This window comes from Phyllostomus discolor, chromosome 5 (assembly GCF_004126475.2).
Source record: "Phyllostomus discolor isolate MPI-MPIP mPhyDis1 chromosome 5, mPhyDis1.pri.v3, whole genome shotgun sequence".
Taxonomy (NCBI): domain Eukaryota; kingdom Metazoa; phylum Chordata; class Mammalia; order Chiroptera; family Phyllostomidae; genus Phyllostomus; species Phyllostomus discolor.
Window position 1 is genome coordinate 123,924,587 of NC_040907.2, and position 23,478 is coordinate 123,948,064.

At 41.2% G+C, this 23,478-nt stretch overlaps 1 protein-coding gene across 2 annotated transcripts in view; it reads right to left on the bottom strand.

Annotated features, from left to right (window-relative positions):
- Window positions 1-22,245, bottom strand: part of OIT3 (oncoprotein induced transcript 3) — a 28,891-nt gene extending 6,646 nt beyond the window's left edge. Inside the window, exons 1-7 of one of the 2 annotated variants that reach the window (XM_028513071.2) lie at window positions 22,030-22,245; window positions 17,822-18,196; window positions 16,270-16,377; window positions 7,905-8,027; window positions 4,756-4,878; window positions 2,900-3,060; window positions 970-1,385 (exon numbers count right to left, since the gene is read on the bottom strand). In XM_028513071.2, coding sequence (XP_028368872.1) covers window positions 970-1,385; window positions 2,900-3,060; window positions 4,756-4,878; window positions 7,905-8,027; window positions 16,270-16,377; window positions 17,822-18,196; window positions 22,030-22,090 — 1,367 coding nt within the window. In that variant the 5' untranslated portion in view covers window positions 22,091-22,245. Of the gene's footprint in view, window positions 1-969; window positions 1,386-2,899; window positions 3,061-4,755; window positions 4,879-7,904; window positions 8,028-16,269; window positions 16,378-17,821; window positions 18,197-20,146; window positions 20,292-22,029 lie in introns of those variants that run through there. The other variant, XM_036026809.1, reaches the window with a different exon arrangement.
- Between the last annotated feature and the right edge of the window lie 1,233 nt (window positions 22,246-23,478).

The window sequence follows — 23,478 nt, forward strand, 5'->3', positions numbered from 1 at the left end:
GCAAGAAATTGAAAGCTTATTTAAAAAAAGTAATGAAAGAAAACATCCCTAACCTAGTGAAGGAAATAGACATACAAGTCCAAGAAGCACAGAGAATCCCAAACAAGAATCTTAAAAGCAGCAAGAGAAAAGCAGATAGTTACTTACAAAGGAGTGCCCATAAACTGTCAGCTGATTTCTCAAAAGAAACTTTTCAGACTAGAAGGGACTGGCAAGAAGTATTCAAAGTGATGAAAAGCAAGGACCTACAACCAAGATTGCTCTATCCAGCAAAGATACCATTTAGAATGGAAGGGCAGATAAAGTGCTTCCCAGACAAGGTAAAGCTAAAGAAGTTCATCATCACCAAGCTATTATTATATGAAATGTTAAAGGGACTTTTATTTAAGAAAAAGATCAAAACAATGAACATTATAATGGCAATAAATTCACAACTATCAGCAACTGAATCTAAAAAGCAAATGAAGTAAACCAGTAGAACAGAAGCAGAATTGTAGATATGGAGACCATTTGGAGGATTATCAGTTGGGAGAGGGAAGGGGGAGAATGGGGAAAAATGTGCAGGGATTAAGGAGTACAAATTGGTAGGCATAGAATAGACAGGGGGATGTTAAGAACAGTGTAGGAAATGGATTAGCCAAAGAACTTAAATGCAGGCATTTACAATTCAAAATTATTATTTGGAACTATCATATTCAATATTTTAACCTCAAATCTGCTTTTTTACTTAATCCTTTTTGTCTTGATTAATGACATCCAGGCAGTTGTCTGAGTGAGACCCCTTGCAATAATTTTTGACCCCCTAGTCCCACACCAGTTTTCACCTCCAAAATGTCAATGAATGGTTTCTGAACTAATTAAGAGCTCACAAGAGTGCCACATTGTTTGGGGGAAATTACTGAGTGTACTTGCGCACCTAGAGGTCACACATGAACTGGGAGTAATAAACCCTTTAAGCAGCATAATTACCCATCCTGGATAAGGTAGTACTTCAGGATCTCATCGATCTTGGAAGTGGGGGTGGCAAAACAGCTCTCCACCAGGCTTTCTAAGCCGTTCACGTGCACCAAAGGCTCAATTCCAAAGTAGAGGGAGTCTCGAAGCTTGAGGGTAGGCAGAGCTTCCCGGTAAGGCTCTTCAAACTCATTGTCCTTGAAGATCTCCAGAGTGAATGGGAAGATTCCATGACTGCGGCCCATGATTTCCAGGGGGGCGTTTCGGAGGTTGGGCACATATCCCTCAGAGATGGTGTACAGGCGTGGAAACTCGCAGGTCACCGGGATCAGCAGCTTGCTGGTTCGGATGATGATGTCCCCACTGCTTCCTGGTGTCTGCTTGGGTAGACCTGTCACGAGGTTGCTAGCCACGATCTTGTCATTCACCACCTGAGCCAGGCCAGGGTAAAGAGAGGAAAGAGATTTTACATTTGTTTCTACAAAGGTTACTCCACCTCTCTTCATAAACGTAACAATCTCCAGCCCTCAAAACACGTTAGTGATTTAGTTGCTGAAGCCTGTAGTGTTTTAATATTTTTTTACGTACTACTTAATGGTCAACCCACACATTCCTTGGGAATATTACTCATAAAACCTGAGCTATGCAGAGTTAGCAATTTCAAAGCTCCTATGTTTGAGAAAAGGAGAGCTTCTGCATATTATTTTTTCTGTAATCCTAGACCTGGTGATTATGCTGCAGCATGACCTTGTGCTGAACTCATCCACATGCAGAACTTCAGCTGTTACTCTTATGCACGTAATTTCCAATTCATTATGTCCAGACTCGTCTGCTCTCCTGTGTAGCAGAAAGTGACTCATGGGCATTCCCATGTCATTACCCACAGACAAAACAAACACGACTTGCCTAAAGCGGGGTCACCTTCTCCTCAAATAACTGTTCCATGTCTCACCCCAAGTCTAATAGCTCTCTGATTTTGTTTTAGTCAGATTCGATAAATATTTGTTTAATCTAATGATCACATGGGCCTCTGCATTGATCCCCAGGATCTAGGTCCTCTTTTTTCTATCCATCTTGTATACTTCTGATTTCATCATGACAGTGCCTGTTTAACCCCAAATGCCCCGCCCCCCTCACCCCAGCACACAAGACAAATCTCTGGAACTCGTCCAGTTTCCTTTCCAATATGAATTCCTGGCCTGTCAGGCTTCATTGCCCATTCACCTCAGCATAAGCTTAATTGCTCCATCTCTGGGACTCGCTCATTTGTTTCCCGTCTGAAATGCCCCATCTTCTCCTCTCCACCTGTATGAGAGGCAAAGCACACACAGGCTTCCACCCTGACGCAAGTCCTGCTTGTCTGGGCTGCTCCAGTGTCTCCCCCTCTCTGGCTTCCGACAACACCAGTCATCTAGATCACTATGTCTTTCTTATATTTTGTGTGTATTATCATCTCGGTACTACTGCATATGTTCTGAAAAATTGGAAATCTTATCTCATGTGTTCCTGAGACTCCCCAGCACAGAAATGTGCACAGATTCTTGGATGAAGGTATAAAACTTTTACCTCCACCTGGTTCAACACTTGAACTCACTTGTTACCTCATAAATGGACCACCATCTACCTCAGTCACTTTCTTCAAGTAAAACAATACTGGTGCTGATACACTCAGGAAAATGTCTACACACAGGGGAGAGATCAGGCTACATGAGAATAGAAATAGCAGAATTTTTCCTAACTTCCTCTCCTCACAGTGCCAGGACCATAGATAGATGCTCAATAATACATTTGTTAAGTGAATGACATTTGATGTTTTGAAATCTGTACTTTCGTATGGAAAGATTTCATCTAGGACACACACAAGCCATACCGCATACCTCTGTCAACTCCCTCCCAAGTAACTGGCTTTTGGTCATTCCCCAAGTGTCCTCCAGGAGGAACCTACATTGACCACTGTGCCGCATGTCTTGAGGGAGAAGACGATGTTGACGTGGGTGCCATTGGACACGCCTCGGCAGGAGGTGTTGGTCAGGAAGAGCTCCAGCCCACCGACCAGGTCCCTGGGGATGCTCACTTCAACGGTGCTGGACTTGCATGACACGGGGACTGTGGCAGAAAGGGGCTGCTGTTAGAACCGAGACGCCTGAATGAGAAGAAGGGCAAGGAAGGCTTCTAGAAGAAACAGTTTCACCAGCATGCAATTTGAGCTTTTTGTTCTAGTCTCCAGGAAATCTATGAGGCTCAAAACAAGCCGATGGATAAAACCAGGACTCCTGACTCCCAAGGCTGTGGTCAAATTATGCTCCTGAAGTAAGTCATTCCTGAATGAGCAAATATTGTGTTCAAGTTTCAATTCAAGAGACATTTATTTCAAAGTGTGGCTCACATAACTCTGTGAACTGAAACACCCAAAGGATTCACTTTTAGCACAAACACAATTTATTGCCAATACAGAAAAACTACTGCTTCGATACAGGGTTAAATTCAATAATGGCACTGCTTTGGCTTCCCTGTTAATTCCTGCTCCATAAAACAGGTCACAAAAGTGGCGTTGGCGCACCTGGGGAAGAGTTCCAAATTGTCTTTGCACTGTTCACTAGCCATAAACCCCAACTATAAATTCCACTTTAACTTAATATAAAAAGGTTGCTTTTCCTCAGTGTTCCCGTGTTCCCTTCTTTTAAGACTCTACAAATACCCTGAAGAAAGTATGTATGGGTACTATCAGAAAATACGTGAGGAGAATATCAATATTTGAGGATATGTCATACAAATTGGACAGTGAAAGGAAACCCAGATAGTTGCTCACTAATCTTTACTGGATGAATGGATTACTGGCCTGGTCATAAATAACTATGTTTCCAGAAAATAGCTCTCAGAGGACTGTTGATGTGAGCATTGTAAGTGTAGAGAGACGCGCCATCCTTTAGCGCTTTCAACTTGGTTTCACGACCCAATAATCTGTTAGAAAATAGAAGAACTCCATTGGTGTCTTTCACTTCTAAATGGAGTATTAGTTCTACAATTAGTAACAGAAATTAGAGAAAAAAATCAAAGATAAAAAAGCAAAGGAAACCAAAAGATTCAGCAATCCCATTTTGAGGTATTCATCCAACAGAATTAAAAGAAGAATTTCAAAAAGCTGTTTGCACCATGTTCATAGCAGCACTGCTCACAACAGTCAAGAGGTAGAAGCAACCCCAATGTCCATCAACAAGTAGCTGAATAAATAAAATGTGGCATATCCATACAACGGAATATTATCCAGCCTTATAAAGGAAGGAAATCCTGTCAGATGCTACTACATGGAGGAAACTTGTGGCCCTAGGCTAAGTGAAATAAGCCAATCACAGAAAGACTAACACTGCACAGCGGGGGCAAGGGAAATGGGAAGTGGTTTCATGGGTATAGATGTTCAGTTTTTTCAGTTTTGCGCAGTGGAAAAGTTCTGGAGATCTGTTACCCAACAATATAAATATACTCCACACTACTGAACTACACACTTGAAATTAATTTAGATACATTTTATGTAGTTTAGTGGATTAGTTTAGTAGATTTTATGTTATATATTTTTTATCACAATTTTCAAAACAGCAAAGCAAAATCAGTTTTTTGGTAATCTTTTCTTAGGAATCTTCTCCTTTGAAGGTTCCAGAATGAAGAGGCAGGGATGCATGCCTCAGAAAGAGCAGGAGTTTTCAAAGCTGAGAATCTTGACACTTCTGGATGAGAAAGGTAGGGAGTGGGGGGTGGGGGGAGAAGTGTGAATCAGAGCAGAGGTCACGCCTGTGCAGGTACTACCTTGGCAGGTGTGGTTATCCTCAGATAGCACCAGGCCCCGGGGGCATTCACACTGATAGCCCCTCTCAGACACCAGGCAAGAATGGCTGCAGCCGCCATTGTTGTTGTGGCACCCTTCAATGTCTGTAACAGAGACCGCAAGAAAAGGGAATGGTTTTTGAGGTGACACTTTGCATCTGTGCTTATACTTAGCCCATCACAGTGTCACTGGGGCCTAATAGTCACTGAGACATATGGGAAAGTCCACAAAATATGTTTATTAAATGTTATAGCTCAAAAGATCAATCTTACAACATCCACAGGTCTACCCACCTAAGCTAGTCATTTTGTAAAATACCCTTGAATCTGGATTTGTTTTTCTCTCTGTTTTGGGGAAAGAAGACCCAAGTAGCTATGCCTATTCATTTACCTACTATTACCTATATGGGCACCTTCTCACTACAAGGGCAGAGCCGAGTAGCTTCAACAGACTCTGTATGGTCCACAAAACCCCAGATATTTACTATTTGGCCTATACAGACAAATTTTGCTGACTCCTGTGCTAGGGGTAAGATAACAGAAGGGAGTGCTTTCAATCATCCAAGACACTCAAGAAAAGGTATCAGCTGGTTTCCAGTTACAGCTATAACTCACTTCAATAATAGTAAAATAATTAGTTCTTTGGCACATCAGTAAATTAACTTAGGATGAATTAATTTTTGTGAATAATTTTCAATGAGTTAATATGTTTAAACTTAAGAGAGATTAAGCTATCACCTGTTTATAAATTTGTGTAATTAAATAGGATCAAAGTACTCCTTTGGGTTTTTGAAATAGCTGAAAATATGTATAACAATGTAGAAGGAAGCACAAAAATATGCTATAAGATGTTAAAATCAACATTAATAGAAATTTTTTTCTTAAAAATGATCTTCCTTACTCTGGCTGGTGTGGCTCAGTGGATTGAGCACTGGCCTTCAAACCAAAGGATCACTGGTTCAATTCCCAGTCAGGGCACATGCCTGGGTTGCAGGCCAGGTCCCCAGTAGGGGGCATGCAAGAGGCAACCACACCTTGATGTTTCTCTCCCTCTCTTTCTCCCTCTTTTCCCCTCTCTCTAAAAATAAATAAATAAAATATATTTTTAAAAAAATGATCTTCCATCTCTGGCTGGCATAGCTCAGTGGATGGAGCACAGGCTGGGAACCAAAGTGTCCCAGGTTCGATTCCCAGCCAGGGTACATGCTGGGGTTGCAGGCCATGACCCCCAGCAACCTCACATTGATGTTTCTCTCTCTCTCTCTCTTCCCTCTCTAAAAATAAATAAATAAAATCTTAAAAAAAAAATTAAAAAAATATCTTTATAAAAAAAATGATCTTCCTTTAGTCATTTAATTTTGTTGAGTCTCGGTTTCAATATTTATAAAACAAAGGGTTGGACATGTTCATTCAGGTCTGAAACTGCAAAGCCCAAAATAAATTCAAATTTTAAGTTGCTTTAAAGGATTTAAGTCTCTTACAAGAATGCATCAAAATGTTTAGAATAAATATATCTGGCAAGTGTGACTAAGGGTCATTTTAGTTATGTCTTTTATTCCTCTATGATCTATAAACTTTAAACACAAAACAATAATATTGCTTAAAAATTAAAAAGTGCCTTTTATTTTTAAAAAGATGCAGTTATCTAACAGACTAGCTAAAGAAACAAATATTTGAATTATCAATACAATTTACAGATTACAAATATGAATCTTATTCATAAAGTATAACTCATATACTAATTTTATCTCCTGCTAAAATATTTTTCAGTTATGGTTATTAGGTTTAAAAATTTAATGAGCATTAACTGTAATATTTCCAATAAAATTCTCATGAATATTTACCAAAGTTCCTTGTGCAGCATCTCATTAATATTCAAATATGCAAAGATCACTGCATAAAATAATTAAGATTTAAGGAGAATTCAGGACATTACTATTATTCAATAAAACTTAAAGTAGTTTAACATTCTGGTTAATGGTTTTTGTTAATAATGCAAACTTTGTTCTATGGAATAAATTGTGGGTGCCAGCCATAATTTTCCCTTTTGGGGTAGGATCTTGTTATTTTGAGTATAACTAGAATAAAGTAGACTCTTGTAAGCAATATTACAACTCTATTTTGCCACACATTCAATTATCCTGTGGGACAATCACATGTCTTTAATAATAATAATAATAATAATAATAATAAAGCCATTTATATCTTCATATAATCTGCCACCAGTTGGGTTTTTATGCTCTCAATTCTGAATATCATGAGATTCAGACTAAAGTAGAAGTGTTCAAATTTTAGTTGCGATAATTTGCAAGGGCAAAATGTGCCTTAGAGAAGGGTATAATCTAAGTTTCATATATAATAGTATACAATTTCCATTTCAATTACTTAACATACATCACAAATTCTATTTTATTACTTAGTCATATAAAATATATAAAGCGATTTCACTATTAGAAATAATTTTACTCATCTCCAAACAATGTATTAATTTTCAATAAATGCAAAGCATACGGGGGTGGGGGATAGCTTCATGTAAACCAGTTTCCCAAACTGGTAGAAACACACATCCCAACTACTGAACCAGTCTCCGGGAGAGAGACCTGGGAAGGGCGAGCTGTGGAAGCACCCAGATGGTTCTCCTCAGCAGGGAAGTTTGAGAGAAACTGCTGCAAACCATCTGCTGTCTCCTGCCCGTGTTACCTTGCTACTGCAGGTGTGCTCCTTGGAGTCAAAGCATAGGTGTCACCTTGAAGTTAGTTACTTAGAAATGCAACATGTTAGCCTGACCCCAGACATACCAAATCAGAGTCTGCATTCGAACAAGAGCCTAGGGGATTCATGGGCACATCAGACTTTGAGAAACACAGGATACCTATTTTAATTTTCCAAGTTAAAAAGGTGGCTCTTTACCTCTTACTAAGTGCCACTCCCTCCTGTGAACTCTTGGAGACAAGATTAACAGTGAATTCTATCTGCAAGCACCCTCAACGATGATGAACCCCTTCTGTCACTTCCTTATACAGCCAAACTGTTACTCCTGCCTAACAGTGGGCAGTTTCAAAATCATCAAAGAATAAGCCCATGGCCTTGATCTGGGCTCCTGATGTGAATCCCTTCTTACCCATTCTCACCTTCACAAGTCCTGCCATCACTTCTTAACACACGGCCAACCCTGCACTCACAGCGAAATGAGTTTTTGAGGTTTACACAGATCTCACTACAGCCGCCATTGTTTTGTTCACATTCGTTCACGTCTGTAGAAAAGAAACCACGCCGTTTACATCCTGCTGAGCAACGTGATCTTCTTACCCCCTTAGCAGAATCCCAACATCTTTTCACATCACACTTTCCACCCAGCTCCCTCTCCGAGATCCAGTATAATCAACCACTTCTATCAACCTGAGCTCCTCAGCCAAGTTATTTTTTGTCTGCCCTTTGCTGGAGCAGAGTGCACCCACTTGCTTACCAATTCCCTCCTAAGGCCAAAACTGTGAGGGAAATAAAGTTCCTTTTTTTTAACCTGGGTTCACCTATTTATTTGCATTGGTGAATTTCACTTTCTCCAATGAGGTCCTGACAATTTTCTAAATAAATACAAACTTATACACCAAACTGCATTTTAAATGCATTAAATGAACTCACATTGCAGAAGAAAACATCTTCTGCATCTTCTGAGTTCATTTAATGCATTTAAAAAATCTTAAGTAAGTTCAAGACAAAATTTTTGAGGCAGTCTGATGCCACACATGAACAACTGCCCTCAAAATCCCTTTTAAATATCGGAATGTTCCCACATTGTACTTAAACAATAATGGTTAAGTCATTTTAACAATCTGATGGAAGAGAGGGACTCTTGCCTTTAAAAAAAAGCACAATTGGCAACAAATGTTGACCCCCTTCCTTCCACCAACAAAAGGAAGCTTGTGAGCTAAATTTGTCATGGCTTGGATACAGGACCGAAGCCAGGGACTGGGGTTGAAACAACCACAAGACGACAGGAAGCACGGCCTCAGGCCCAGGAGGGGAGACAGCTGGAACTAAAACCATGTCCAGGACCCTGGCAAAGGTGCCCCACAATGAAATGGGGCACAAGATCTTTGCTCCGAAGCTTAGGGAAGCAGTCAGGCGGCTCTCTGCCTGAGCTTCTAGGAGAGGAAATGCTGGCCCTCTCATGGTTGAGGTATGAACTTACACACTTCACACAGGGCGTGGGGATACTGAAGCTGAGAAACTGATGTAAAACTTGGCCTGTACCGGTGAAGCCTCTGTGATGCCTGACAGAAGCATGTGAAGCTGGCTGTAAAACTTCCATAAACCAGGTAATAAGGCTGGAGGCCACCCACCCCAATAAAACAATTACATCCGAAGATGGTTCACCATAAAACATTAAAAATGAGGAAATGATCTCCTACAAGAGGGAGCTGTCAAGATAACAAACAGGAGGCTTTGAACTGGAGATAAACAGAATAATCTAGAAAAATCCATAACACAAAGCTTTTTAAAAATCACCATAAAGATAAAAAAAGCCTAATAACCAAAATAAGGGTGTAGAAGGACAAAACAGAGTTGGAAACAAGTATGTAGCACTTAAAAATAATAATGTCAATAAGATTAGAACCTTCAGTGGATGGTAAGAGGGGCTGGCAGCCACCCTGGGTGTGGCCACACCAGTGCTTGGGGCCAGGCCTCTGTGCTAAGCCTGGACTGCTTCCCTTGAGACTGACATTTTTTTTTATGTGGAGAGAAATAACCTTCTACTTATTTAAGTCATTGTTATTTGGGGTCTATTGTTATTTACAGCCTGACTTAGATACTATACCCCAGCAATTCCAATTTTATAGGTGCATTCTATAGAAAATTTCCCACATGGGGTAAGGTATAATTTTTATGTTAATGCTAAGAACACACAAAACAATGCATATTGTTATAAGGTACATATATAAGTAATTAAAGCATAAAAACAGGGATCAGAAGAAAATGCACTAACTTTGAAACAGTGATTCCCCCTGGAGGATGCGAGAGGAAAATGAGATGGAGTGAGATGACCTGACTTGTACTTGTAAAATTTTATTTTCAAAAAGAAAGAAAAAAAATTTAACTATAGTCAAATCTGTGCATATGTGAGTCTGTTATATTTTTCTATACTTTTCTTTCTGCCTAAAAAAACTACACAATTTAAAATAAATTGTTAAAATTATATTACTTTTTTTTAAACTAGGGGTATATTGACACATGCATATAAACTTAAAACTTGCCTCTAATTTTAGAAAATTTCATGATCTCCCTGAAACTGATAGACCATAGTTAGGAACTGGGACTTTTCCCTGTGTACTGATAGGCAAAGATGTCCAAAATAAATTGTTAAGCAAGAGACATGGATGATGTGTATGATATTCAACCTTTGCTATGAAAAGAGGGGGGCAATAAATAAACATACATATATTTGGATTTTTACATCTCTCTGAAGAAAGCCTGGAAACATACATGAGTAAACAATATAAGAGACATCAGGGCAAGATGGAGGCACAGGTAAACACGCCTTGCCTCCGTGCACAGCTACAGAAAAAAAATACAGCTGTTCTACAACATAAATATCACCCAGAACCATCAGAAAATCAAGCAGTGTGGAAGTCCAACAACCAAGGATTTAAAGAAGCCACATTCATCCAGATGGGTAGGAAGGGCAGAGATGTGAAGAGGCGTGGAGATGGGAATGGCAGTCCCACATCCATATGTGGTGGGTTAAAAATGGGAAGAATACCTCAGGAGTGAGGGGTCCCGGCCCTAGTCCCGTCTACCCAGCCCAGGGTCCCAGTGCCAGGAAGATAACCCTCAATACTTCTTGCTGTAAAAACCAGTGGGTGTTGGGGCGGTGGAAGAAACTGCATCCTCATAAAGGGCCTGCAATGGACTTAGCAATGGACTCACCCCATCTGGGATTCACCACCAGGGTAACAGCTGGAAGGGGACCAGTGGCATACAAAGAAAAAATGAAGTGTGAACACCAGGAGACAGCTCCCTCTGGGGAAAACTCCAGAGGCTAGGCAGTGGCATTGTCCTCTCTGTGAGCCCACTCCCAAACAGAGCAGTGGCACGGGTTGCCCTGCCCTGGCGATTACCTAAGTCTCTGCCCCATACAACTTACTGGTGTGCTAAGACAGAGAGTCAAAGCAGCTCTACCTGATATACAGAAACAAACACAGGGAAGCTCCCAAAATGAGGGGACAAAGAAATATGGCCCAAATGAAAGCCCAATGAAATATGGCCAAAACTCCCAAAAAAGTTCTAAGCAAAATGGAGATAAGCAACCTATCAGATGCACAGTTCAAAACACTAGTTATCAGGATGCTCCAGGAACTCATTGGGCACTTTAATGCTATAAAAAAGACCCAGGCAGAAATGAAGGTTGTATTAAGTGAAATAAAGAAAAATCTACAGGGAACCAACAGTGGAGAGGATGAAGCCGAGAATCAAATCAATGATTTGAAACACAAGAAAGGAAAATTATTCAATCAGACAGCGAGAAGAAAAAATAACTAAAAAAAAAAAATGAGGAAAGGCTTAGGAACCTCTGGGACATCTTTAAACACACCAACATCTGAAGAGGAAGAGCAAGAAATTGAAAACTTATTTCAAAAAATAATGAAAGAAAACTTCCCTAATTTGATGAAGAAAATATACATACAAATCTAGGAAGTATAGGGAGTCCCAAACAAGATGGACCCAAAGAAGACCACACTAAGACACATCATAATTAAAATGCCAAAGGTTAAAGATAAGAGATAACCTTAAAAGAAGCAGGAGAAAAGCAGAGAGTTACCTACAAAGGAGTTCCCATAAGACTGTCAGCTGATTATTCAAAAGAAACTTTGCAGGCTAGAAGGGACTGACAAATAATATTCAAACTGGTGCAAAACAAGGACCTAGATTACTCTATCCAGCAAAGCCATCATTTAGAATTGAAGTGCAGATGAATTGCTTCTCAGACAAGGTAAAGCTGAAGGAGTCCATCATCAAGTCATTATTACATGAAATGCTAAAGGGAATTATATAAGAAAGAGAAAAGATCGAAACAATGAACATTAATTAACATTAAATGGCAATAAATTCACAACTATCAATAATTGAACCCAAATAATAAACTAAGCAAACAAATAGAACAGGAACAGAATTATAGCTATGGAGATCATCTGGAGGGTTATCAGCTAGTAGGAGGAAGGAGGAAAATGGGGGGAAAGGTGCAGGGATTAAGAAGCACAAATTGGATTTCTGGCCAAAATGGAGGTATAGGTAGATACACTTTGCCTCCTTGCACAACCAAAAGAAGGACAAGAACAAATTTAAAAACAAAAATAACCAGAATTGCCAGAAAATAAAACTGTATGGAAGTCTGACAACCAAGGAGTTAAAGAAAAAACATTCATCCAGACCAGCAGGAGAGACAGAGACAGGCATACAGTGCAAAGAGAAATTGTGGCAAGCTGGCAGCTGGCAGACTGGGCAAGCTGGCCCCTGGTGGAGCTGGTGGTCCCACATTTGCCTGCAGATAAACCAGGAGGAACAACTGGGGAGTGAGACAGACTATGCAATCCAGGGTTCCAATATTGGGAAATAAAGCCTCAAACCTCTGACTAAAAATACCTGTGGGGATTGAGGCAGAAGGAGAAACTCCCTGCCTCACAGGAGAGTTCGTTGGAGAGATCCACAGGGTCCTAGAATGTACACACAACCCACCCACATGGGAATCAGCACCAGAAGGGCCCAATTTGCTTGTGGGTGACTGAGGAAATGACTGAAAGCAGTTGAGAACCCAGCAGGTGGCATAGTTCCCTCTCGGACCCCTACATACAGCACCACAATGGAGAAACGGGGGTTGTTCCGCCCTGGCAAATACCTAAGCCTCCGCCCCTTACTATGTAACCAGCATGCCAAGCCAAAAAAAAAAAAGGCCCAAATATTTTTATTTGGGCCTTTATTTCAACAGATCAGAACTCCAGAAAAAAATACAACTAAACAATGAAGAGTTAGCCAACCAATCAGATGCAAAGTTCAAAACACTGGTAATCAGGATGCTCACAGAAATGGTTGAGTATGGTTGAAAAATAGAGGAAGAAATGAAGGCTATTAAAAGTTAAATAAAGGGAACCAACAGTGAAGGGAAGGAAACCGGGACTCAAATCAATGGTTTGGAGCAGAAGGAAGAAAGTAACATTCAACCAGAACAGAATGAAGAAACAAGAATTCAAAAAAATGAAGAGAGGCTTAGGAACCTCCAGGACAACTTTAAATATTCCAACATCTGAATCATAGGGGTGCCAGAAGGAGAAGAGGAAGAGCAATAAATTGAAAACTTATTTGAACAAATAATGAAGGAGTGCTTCCCTAATCTGGCAAAGGAAACAGACTTCCAGGAAGTCCAGGAAGCTCAGAGAGAACCAAAGAAGATGGACCCAAGGAAGCACACACCAAGGCTCATCATAATTACATTACCTCCAAGATTAAAGATAAGGAGAGAATCTTAAAAACAGCAAGAGAAAAGGTGAGAATTACCTACAAAGGAGTTCCCATCAGACTGTCAGCTGATTTCTCAAAAGAAATCTTGTAGGCAAGAAGGGGCTGGAAAGAAGTATTCCAAGTCATAAAAGGCAAGGACCTACATCCAAGATTGCTCTATCCAGCAAAGCTATCATTTAGAATGGAAGGGCAGATAAAGCGCATCTCAGATAAGGTCAAGTTAAAGGAGTTCATCATCACCAAGCCCTTATTTTATGAAATGTTAAAGGGACTTATCTAAGAAAAAGATCAACACACACACACACACACACACACACACAGTAAAATGGCAACAAACTCACAACTACCAACAACCTAACCTAAGAAAACAAAAACAAAAATGAACTATGCAAACAGCTATAACAGGAACAGAATCACAGAAATGGAGATCACATGGAGGATTATCAGTGGGGAGGGAGTGAGAGGGGGAAAAGGTACAGGGAATAAGAAGCATAAATGGTAGGTATAACATAGACAGGGGGAGGTTAAGAATAGTATGGGAAATGGAGAAGCCGAAGAACTTGTATGTACAACCCATGGGCATGAACTAAGGTGGGGGAATTCTGGTGGGTTGGGGGTTACAGGGAGGAGGGGAATAAAGGGAGAAAAAAATGGGACAACTGTAGTAGCATAATCAGTAAAATATATATTTTTAAAAAAGAAGCACAAATTGTTAGCTACTAAATAGACAGTTAAGAACATGATAGGTAATGGAGTAGCCAAAGAACTTATATGCAAGACCTATGGGCATAGCTAAGGGGGGCATTGCTGGTAGGAATGGGGGTATCATCAGGTGGAGTGGGACAAAGAGGGAAAATTGGGTCAACTATAATAGCATAATCAATAATATATTTTTTCTAAACATTTTACTTATTTATTTTTAGAGAGAAGGGAAAGGAGGGAGAATGAGAGGGAGAGAAACATCAAGGTGTGGTTGCCTCTTGCGTGCCCCAACTGGGGACCTGGCCCTCAACCCAGGCATGTGCCCTGACTGGGAATTGAACCTACTACTCTTTGGTTTACAGGCTGGCACTTAATCCATTGAGCCACACCAACCAGGGCAATGAAATATATTTTTTAAAAATGCAAGATTTTACTTTGAATAGGGTGGGTAGGAAATGGAACAAATGGGAGAGCTAGACATTTCACTGTATACCTCTCATGCTGTTGAATTTAGGTACTGTTTATATAATGTATTCAAAGTTGTGTTAAGATAAAGGCAAAGAAATAAATGAATCAAATTAATTGTGGTGATCACATTGTAAGGTATATAAATGTCAAATCGCTATGTTGTACATATGAAACTAATGTAATATTATATGCCAATTATACTTAAAAAACATAAAGAAGAGAAGTAAATGAACAAGTCTTGCCTTAAAATAAAGCCAAGCTCTGACCAGTGTGGCTCAGTTGGTTGGAGTATTGTCCCATAACTGAAAGGTTCAGGTTCAATTCCCGGTCAGGGCACATACCTAGGTTGCAGGGTTTAGTGCGCTGCTCAGGTTCATGAGATTCCCCGGTCTGGGAACCCCCCTGGTCTGCGCCTACGATCACCAGTCCTCCCATGCAGGGGAGGCAACCAATCAATGCTTCTCTCTAATAACAGTGTTTCTCACTCTCCCTCCTTCTCTGTCTAAAAAATGAAATGAAAAAATGTCCCTGTGTGAGGATTTTTTTTAATTAAGAAAAAATAAAGCCAAATATTTTCCAACAAACGAGTGTCTAAGTGTGAGCTGTGAGAGGGGGGAGAGGAGACGACAGGAGCCGTTGTGTCCTGTGCCCCAAACTTTTTAGCATTAAATCACACAGTCAAAATGGGCTTCACAGGAGCCCTACCAACTGCTATGGGGGCCTAAACAGGGCCCACAGGGTGGTCGGCGGGCTCATTCAGGGGACTGAAGAACAGAAGCTTTTCTCAATTAAGAAGCTGTTTGTGTCCCTTTCACTCTAATCCCCTGTCCACATCTGACCTGCTAGGCTAGTTCTCCTTGAGAAGGTGCACGGCAGGCCTCCGCTTTGTCCCTAGGCCTGTTCTAAATCCATTGGAGTCTGAGAACAAAAACATTCATGACATTAAAGGGAAAACATTATCTTCAGTCTTGGTTTTTCCAACTGTATTTTCTTCCAGTTCCAGACAACAGAACCAGAGCACGTGTGCAGTTAAATAACTCCGGATCTCTTACAAGCAGTCTGACTTCCCTCTCACACTGTTCAGAGAAACCAAAATTATATTCGTGCGGCTGTAGGAGGATGTCCTTAGACAATTCTAGACCCCACTGTCCAACAGAAATACAAAGAAAGCCCCGCAAATAATTAAACATTTTCTAGTAGTAGTATTTAAATTTTTTGTCAAAGAAATTGATCAAATTAATTTTAATTTTAATAATATATTTCATTTAATCCAGTATGTCCACAATATTTCATTTCAATATATCATCAATTTTAAAATTATTGAGATATTTTACATTTTTTAAACTAGTCTTTGAAATTCAGTGTGTATTTCATGCTTATATAGCATGTCTCAATTTGGATGCGAAATTTTCATGGGAAATATTTCTTCTGTATATAGAGTCATAAAATTTACAGTTGGCTACTCAAGTTTTCCCAAACACTTTCAGTTTTCTAATTACTGAATCAAGTATTGGTTTTTAAATTAAAATTAAGTAAACTTCAAGTTCAAATCTCCAGTCAAAGTAGTCCCATTTCCAGAGCTCAGTAACCACACCCGACTAGTGACTCCTGAGCTGCACAGCACCATTCCCGATTATGCCTAAACATGGTATAAAATTGTCCCAAAGCTTTAGTTAAGAACTAAAAAGACAAACTCCATTCCAGGTGTTCAGACACAAACTGGAAAAACAATGGAGCTCTGAGTCAGGAAGAGATTGTCATTCGTCCCTTTGATCTTAGTAGCCTGTTTTTACTTCAAGGCTAGTCCCTTACCGAAGCAGGTCTGCCGGTCGGGGCCCAGCATGGTGCCTGGAGCACACGTGCACTCGCCGGCACCCACGCAGCTGCCGTGGCAGTCCTCATCGCAGATGTCATAAAAATCTACGGAAGGATGAAGATGGCTTCTGTGAGGACTAGGACCAGAGGACACTCTCATTCATGAATTCAATCTACTAGCTTCTAGCCAACATCAACAGAAGTCTCCACAATGGAATACTACTTGGTTGTAAAAAAGAAACAATGTTATCCTTTGCGACAGTATGGATGGACTTGGAGAACATTATGCTAAGTGAAATGAGCCCGTCAGAGAAAGACAAATACCATATGATCTCACTCATATATGAAATCTAAACCACAACAACAAAAACAAAAAAAACAACAAGAAATCACACAGTTCAGGGATTACGTAAGTCCAGTGGAAAGAGATATGACCCAGGGATGTTTGTCATTCAGATCAGTGATTCGCAACTTCAGATCCACAGGCTCTTGTCTGGTCACAGAGCTTCTACAAATCTAAAGCCTCACCAAGTATGAGTTATAGATTAAACAAACATTATCTCCTACTTTTCCTATGTACTCTTTTTAAAATATATATAGATTTTGATAAGGGACTGATAACACAAAAACTTATTTTAAAGTATTATTAACCTAAAGTAGTTTTCCCTATATGATTAAAAAACATCAGTGGATACTAAGCACAATGCTATCACATAGATGGCTAATATAGATTTAAAAAAGGGGTTCTCCATACTTAAAAAGGTTAGAAATACACTACTTATACAACCTAAATCAACATTTCATTTTTTAAAAATTTTATTGTATTTTTCCATTAGTATTTAGTCCCCTTATATTCTCCTCCCTCCTGCATCACCACACTGTTGTCATGTCTGTGAGTCCTTCCTTTTTGCTCAATCCCTCCACCCCAACCTCCCTCACCCCTGCCCCACCCAGCTGTTTTCCTGCTATCTATGAGTCTGTCTCTACTTTGCTTGTTAGTTCAGTTTGTTCATTAGATTCCCCATATGAGTGAGATCATATGGGATTTGTCTTTTCTCTAGCTGGCTTGTTTCACTTAACATAATGTTCTCCAGGTCCATCCATACTGTTGCAAAGGGTAAAGCTTCTTTTTTATGGATGAGTAGTATTCCTTGAGTAAATGTCCCATAGTTGTTCTATCCACTCATCTACTGGTGGACACTTGGGCAGCTTCCATATCTTGGCGATTGTAAATAATGCTGCAATGAACATATGGGTGCTTATGTTCTTCCAGATTAGTGTTTTGGGTTCATTTTCTAATGTTTTGTTTGAATGAAATGAAGACAAAATAAAACAGAAATGATGAAAGTCATAGCTCCTTTCCCTTTCTATTCTCCAGGAATTTTTCAGAAATTTAAGAAGAGATCTCAGAAATCACAATCTAGAGGTATATGTGGCTCTAAACCCATGTTACTCGGACTCTGGGATACGACCATGCCTAAATTTCAAATGGCACTTTTCTCTTTGATGCCTTGTGGGGGAGGACGAAAAGCACAGGGAAGGTACTCACGACCACAGTAGACATGAAAGCAGACACTAGGCTTGGTCAGGCGATACACATAGTAGCCCCTAGGGCAAGCCTTGACCTCCACGGTGGTGTTCCAGAGGCAGCAGTTCCCTCTGAAGCTTGCACAGGCTTGGCGCTGCACGATGCCCTCATCCTCTAGAGGGTGGCTGCCATTGAGCCAGACAGGTGCATGGGTCCCACAGCTGTTTTCTGGTATGCAAAAGGTGGGCATGGCATCTCCTGCCATGCTTGTGAAGCGGTACCACTCCCCGTCCACGTGGTTGTCACACAGAGGTGGGCCTTGAGACTCTTCAAACTGGTGGTCAGTGTTCCTCCAGGGCTCATTCAGACTGATGTAAGCGGAACAAGGATCTAGGGCTGGAAGCGAAGAGAACACCTCATAGGGACCTTGTGATATATCCCATCCCAGAGACCACCTGATATATCCCAGGCCTGAGCCCACCTTCTTGGTCCCACGTTATCTGGGGTTCAGAAAGAGATACTCTAAAGTCCCCAAAAGTAGCTGTTTAAGATTCCCCAAGTTGACTTAAAACATGTTTCCCAAATGCCTTTTACAAAATTATTTCAAATCTGTCTAAGGTTTAGTGTTAGCATTGGGCTAAACTTGTTATCCACAGAAATCAACTGATGGAAGGAGAGTTGTTCCAAAGAAGGGAGGTCAGGGTTACAGTCTCATTGAACTCTGCGCTGGCAGACAATATTTCGAGTATTGTGTTCACACCTGGAGGCGATACTCCCTGGAAGCGATGAATAAACTTGGAATCCGGAGGAAGGTGACTAGGCATAGAAGGAAGTTTTAAATAATTTACTCGGGAAGGAGCTGAGAACTGCAGTTTAAAGAAGACTGAAGAATATGCATATAATTTTTCAAACGTCTGGATTGGGCTTGTAGAAGAGGAGTTAGGTATTCAGTTATAGGACCAAGAACAAATTGTTATGGGGAAGCAAATTTTGTTCAGCTATCTAGTCACAGACAGGTATCACAGTATGGTAAGCAGCCCATCTTTGGAAATTTTCAAAAAGTGGTCATTTGTAAGCACAATTGTAGCTGGAATTTTGCACTAGTGGAAAGTTTGACTTGATAATGAATGTGTGAAGCTCATCCTACTGAAGAGGAAACAGCCTCTGGCACAAGTCACGTGAAACACACGGAATACTGGCAAGTGGTTACGGAAGAGAGTCTCAGAGTGAGTATGTTCCATCAGGCCATTGGAAATATCGTGAACTTCGTAGATTCACAATTGGCCAGGGCATCACTGTGTACAATAGGGCAGAATTTTTCTGGTATGCATTCTTAGTGTATACCCCGCATGGACAAGCATCTCATCAAAAACATTTTAATGAGTAAAGACGTCAATATTCCCAATATTCTCCCTGTTTCCCTCAACTTCAGGAAAACATTGAACTAATGTAGGCAAATTGTATGAAGAAGCTATAAAACCAAGAAATTCTAGAAAGGAGCACTAGCCAGAGAGTACGATCATTCTTATGCATGTCAAGTTGACTTAACCGGCACTGCAGGCAGGGAACTCACACTAAGCCAACACAGGTTGTGGGCAGGGATTTCAGTTTTAGCTGATAACACACACTAATTAAGTGCAGATGGGGCATGATTGCAAAGTCTAAGCTGTCTAGAAAGTATTTCGGATTTTTCCAGTCTACATTTCACACTCAAGTTTACCCTCTAAACTTCACCTGCGGGTAGAGGAGGGTGCAGCCTCCTGCGCATGGCCCCAGGGAGCACGTGACCGTTAGGGGCAGGAAATAAGTAGGATGCTGCCCTTTCTGGAAATAACATACCTGCTGAGCTGCACTTGGCCGAGCAACCCTGTCCTCTAGAATGTCCCTAAGGCCTCACAACAATGCCCTAGATCAAAGTTCAGTGTCCCCAGAGGAAGGAATGTCGTCAGACAGACTCTCCTCTCAAAAGGGAAAAATTCCCTCATCTGCTCTCCCAGCTGTGGGTTTCCAGGGCAATCTCACAGATGATTATAAATTCATAGAAATATTTGTTTGGTTCTTTTCCTTGGCTGTAATTTTATAAGAAATGGTTAGGTACTCAACTTTTAATGGTTTTTACAGAAATTCCCAAACGTTCCTCAATAACTGTTTTACGATTTATAATGTTTTTTTTCCTTAAATTTAACTGTAATTTCTTGTGCTGTCTGTTAAAGTTCACTTCTGGCTGTAGGGGGGATATGGCACACACAGGACAGAGTTTCCTACTAACTCCTGTAAAATAAATAAATAATATGTTTTTAAAAAGTAATCCCCGCAATAGTCCTAACATTAAATATATCCATTCACCTCCACCTCTTTTAAGGCAGTAATTCAGTGCTTTTGGTAACCTGTTCATTCCTGTTTCCAGCCTCTCAGCGTGGAGCCCGCAATTCCATATTATGCACACGGGCATCCTAAACTGCTGACGTACAGACATGCCTCAGTCGGCAGAGCGTCAGAAAGAACAGCCCTGTGGTGTCCTTTCAAAGGTCAAGTCAGGAGGGCCTCGGCCTGCCAGAAAACTCTCCTGCCTTTACCAGGACATCCGCCTGCCAGCCATCCAGCAGGCCGCCCCTCTGGGGTCCCCACAATGGGGACGCTGGGACTTCTGTGCACCCCAGGCTCGGCACCTCGTGGTGGCCAAGCGCCGGGGCGAAGGGTACTGTCAAGGTCCCAGAACTTTTGTCCCAGGGTTTGCAGAACCAGAATCCCCAACCCTCCGGAGTCCTTGCCCTGGAAGCTGCCCCTCCCATCAGGCTCAGTCCTGGACGCCCCCTCACTTCCCTTCCCTCTCTGTTCCCTGTCTTCTCTACTCTCCCCTTTGGCTCCCCGCGTCACCCCCCTCTTCTCCTTTCCCTTCTCCACTCCCTTTCTGTCACTTCCCCTCCTTCCCAGGGCAAGCATTCCCCCGTCCCTCACTGCAGACACCCGGAGTTACCCTTTTATCTATCTTTCTTTGGGCAAGGGGTCAAAAGTCCTAGAAGGGCTGGGGGCAGGGCGCGGGGAGGAAATCTGGGAAGGGAGAAGGCATGTGATTGGGAGGCACAGGAGGCCCCCCTGGGGAGAGGAAGAAAGGCAAGCGACTGGGAGAGGGAGCGAGGTTGAGGGGAGGACGGCTTTTGCTTAGGAGACTCTTGGTTAGTTGTGGGCCACAGATACTGGGTGATGAAACTTAGTTCAAGCTTATCTTTTTTACATAGACTACTAAAAACAGTTTTAGATTGAGGATAATGGAGAAGATAGTACAAAGAGTTCCCACATACCCTACACCTACTTTTCCCTATTATGATACATCATACATGGTACCTTTGCCACAATTAATGAACCAGTGTTGACACATTATTATTAACTCAAGGACACAACTTATTTAGATATTCTTCATTTTATCGTCTTTGGCCCCATTCCAGGATTTCATCCAGGATAAAACAGTACATTTAGTTTTCATGTCCTTAGGGTCTCAAGCCTATTTCTAGTGTGTCTCCTCAAAGGTGCTAAAGCGAGGCCTGGCTCGGGGTCAGCAAAGTGCTGAGTTCCTCAAAAGTGCCAAGGAGGAATGTTCTCTCCCTCTCAACCTCCTCTCACATTCTCTTCCAATTAGAACTTAAATTCTACTGGAAAAGGGAGAGAGACATTTGTTAGTAACTGGAATTGAAACTTCAGCTGGTTGGCCAGTTTTGTGTCGGCCTGAGCAGGGAGACAGTTTAAGACTCATTCGGCCTGTGCACAGAGCCGTGCTTCCAGATGCCGACGCTGAGAAGTTTAATTTACCAGATCTGTGCCTTTCACGGAGCTATGGCTCGCAATTAGTCTCTTGGAAGTATTAAAGAGAAAAGCTCTATCCTCAACTCTAAACATCGCCGCTTTTGCTCTTAAAGTTGTAACTATAGAAGTGCCTCAAATATAAAGAGGTCAGACTTCCTTTTACACGCACTGTAAGCAACGTTTAGCTAGTGGAAAGCTGTTGGAAATGGCTGATCCAAGGAAATTTTGGCTGCCCAGGCAAGAGGCTAAGAAGACCATGAAACAGAAATTCTCTGAAAATATATCATCATAGGTTATCAGTGACTTTTCTTACACTATTGTAGACCCCGTATTTCAGATACTAGAATATAGCTCTTAATAATCTGTACATAACAGCAATTTCCCACAACAGAAAGTTCAGGATGCCGACTGCGTGCCACTAGACTCACCCATTGGTGCTGCAGGTGTAACGGTGATGAAGAGGCAGGTGAGAAGCAGCAACTGAGGCATCCTTCTGGATCAGCCACCAGAAGCAGACTGGAAACTCCTCGTAATTTCAGTTTCCTTTTGTCCCCTTCTTTTTCAGAGCACTTTTTAAAAAGCCTCGAGGCTCTTGTGAAGAAAGACTTTTCAGTGCTGCTTGGGGCTTTATCAGAGGAAAAGGATGAGTAAGATAAGCTGTCCATTGCTCTGGCCTTGACCCCACATAGATGCACTGCTTTACACTGTCAACCGGGTTACTTTATTGATATATTTCTTTGGGGAAAAATACTTACAACCCCTCATCCTCCTATTGTTTTCACTTGAGAATTCCCTGCAATGAGGCCTCCGTATCTTACCCAGAAGGGAACTGTAAACGAGGGGCGTCCCTCACATCAAAATCTTATTTCGTGACCTCTAGGAATTGACTTTGTGATGCTGCAGCCACGCCACTGCTACGAAGAGAGGACGGGAGGAAGCCCAGTTGCTGGAGCTGGTCACTGAGAAGTGTCTTGTTCAGAGGTCAAGTAGTTTACAAGAGCGCACAGAAAGGTAGTAAGGACAGTTGTGGAATGGGGATGATACTCTCTTATAGCAAACCCCTAAGTCTTTTATTGTGATCTTTGGTCTCAAAACTTCTTAAAGAAATAGGTTTAACTTGTGTTTTTATCAATTTAAGCAACAGTAAATATTGTTATGTTTTCATGGTGCTTCTCTTCCCCCAATTTAAAATAGTTTAGTATCATTTATTTTACTAATTCTCACACTAAGCTAGGGGTAGGAATTTCAAATTAGAAACTACTCCTTATGGACAACACTGGAAAGTAAGTGACACATTTTACTAGAGCTTCATTTTTAGCTGAGAGAGGGAAAACATAGAGACCTGTCTATAATGTGTCTGGAGTAATTACAGGCTTGAAGTTGGCTAGCTCCCTAGCAGTCCACACTGCGGGTACCTGAGAACTGGCACACGCTGTTACTGAAGACGATGTTAAGGTGAGGGATAAAAAGAAGGGTAGGGGCAAGGTTTTTGTGTGTTTGTTTTTAAGTCCTATATTAAACAAGGATCTGAATGAAATCAAAACTTTTCTTCCTTGATTTTACCTGGACCAGGTGCTTTGGGCTTCTGTTACTCCTATACTTTTTCTCTTCTCTGTTTCTTTCCCTGACAACCAAATGTCTAGTGACTGAGAAAGGACGACTATTGTCTTTAGGAAGTAGTCCTTAAACTTATCTTTAAAATATTTTAGCACAATGTTTTACTATGCTAAGTGGCAGTCAAATGATTGTGGCCCCTTTCCTCTAAGGGTTTCCGTTCAATTAAACACTAGTGCTTATACTAGGGTTCAGATGGTGGGCCGGTCCCTGGTTTTTGAGAGGGAAAAGCGGTCCCTGCAAGAACAGAGTTCGATGGCTAG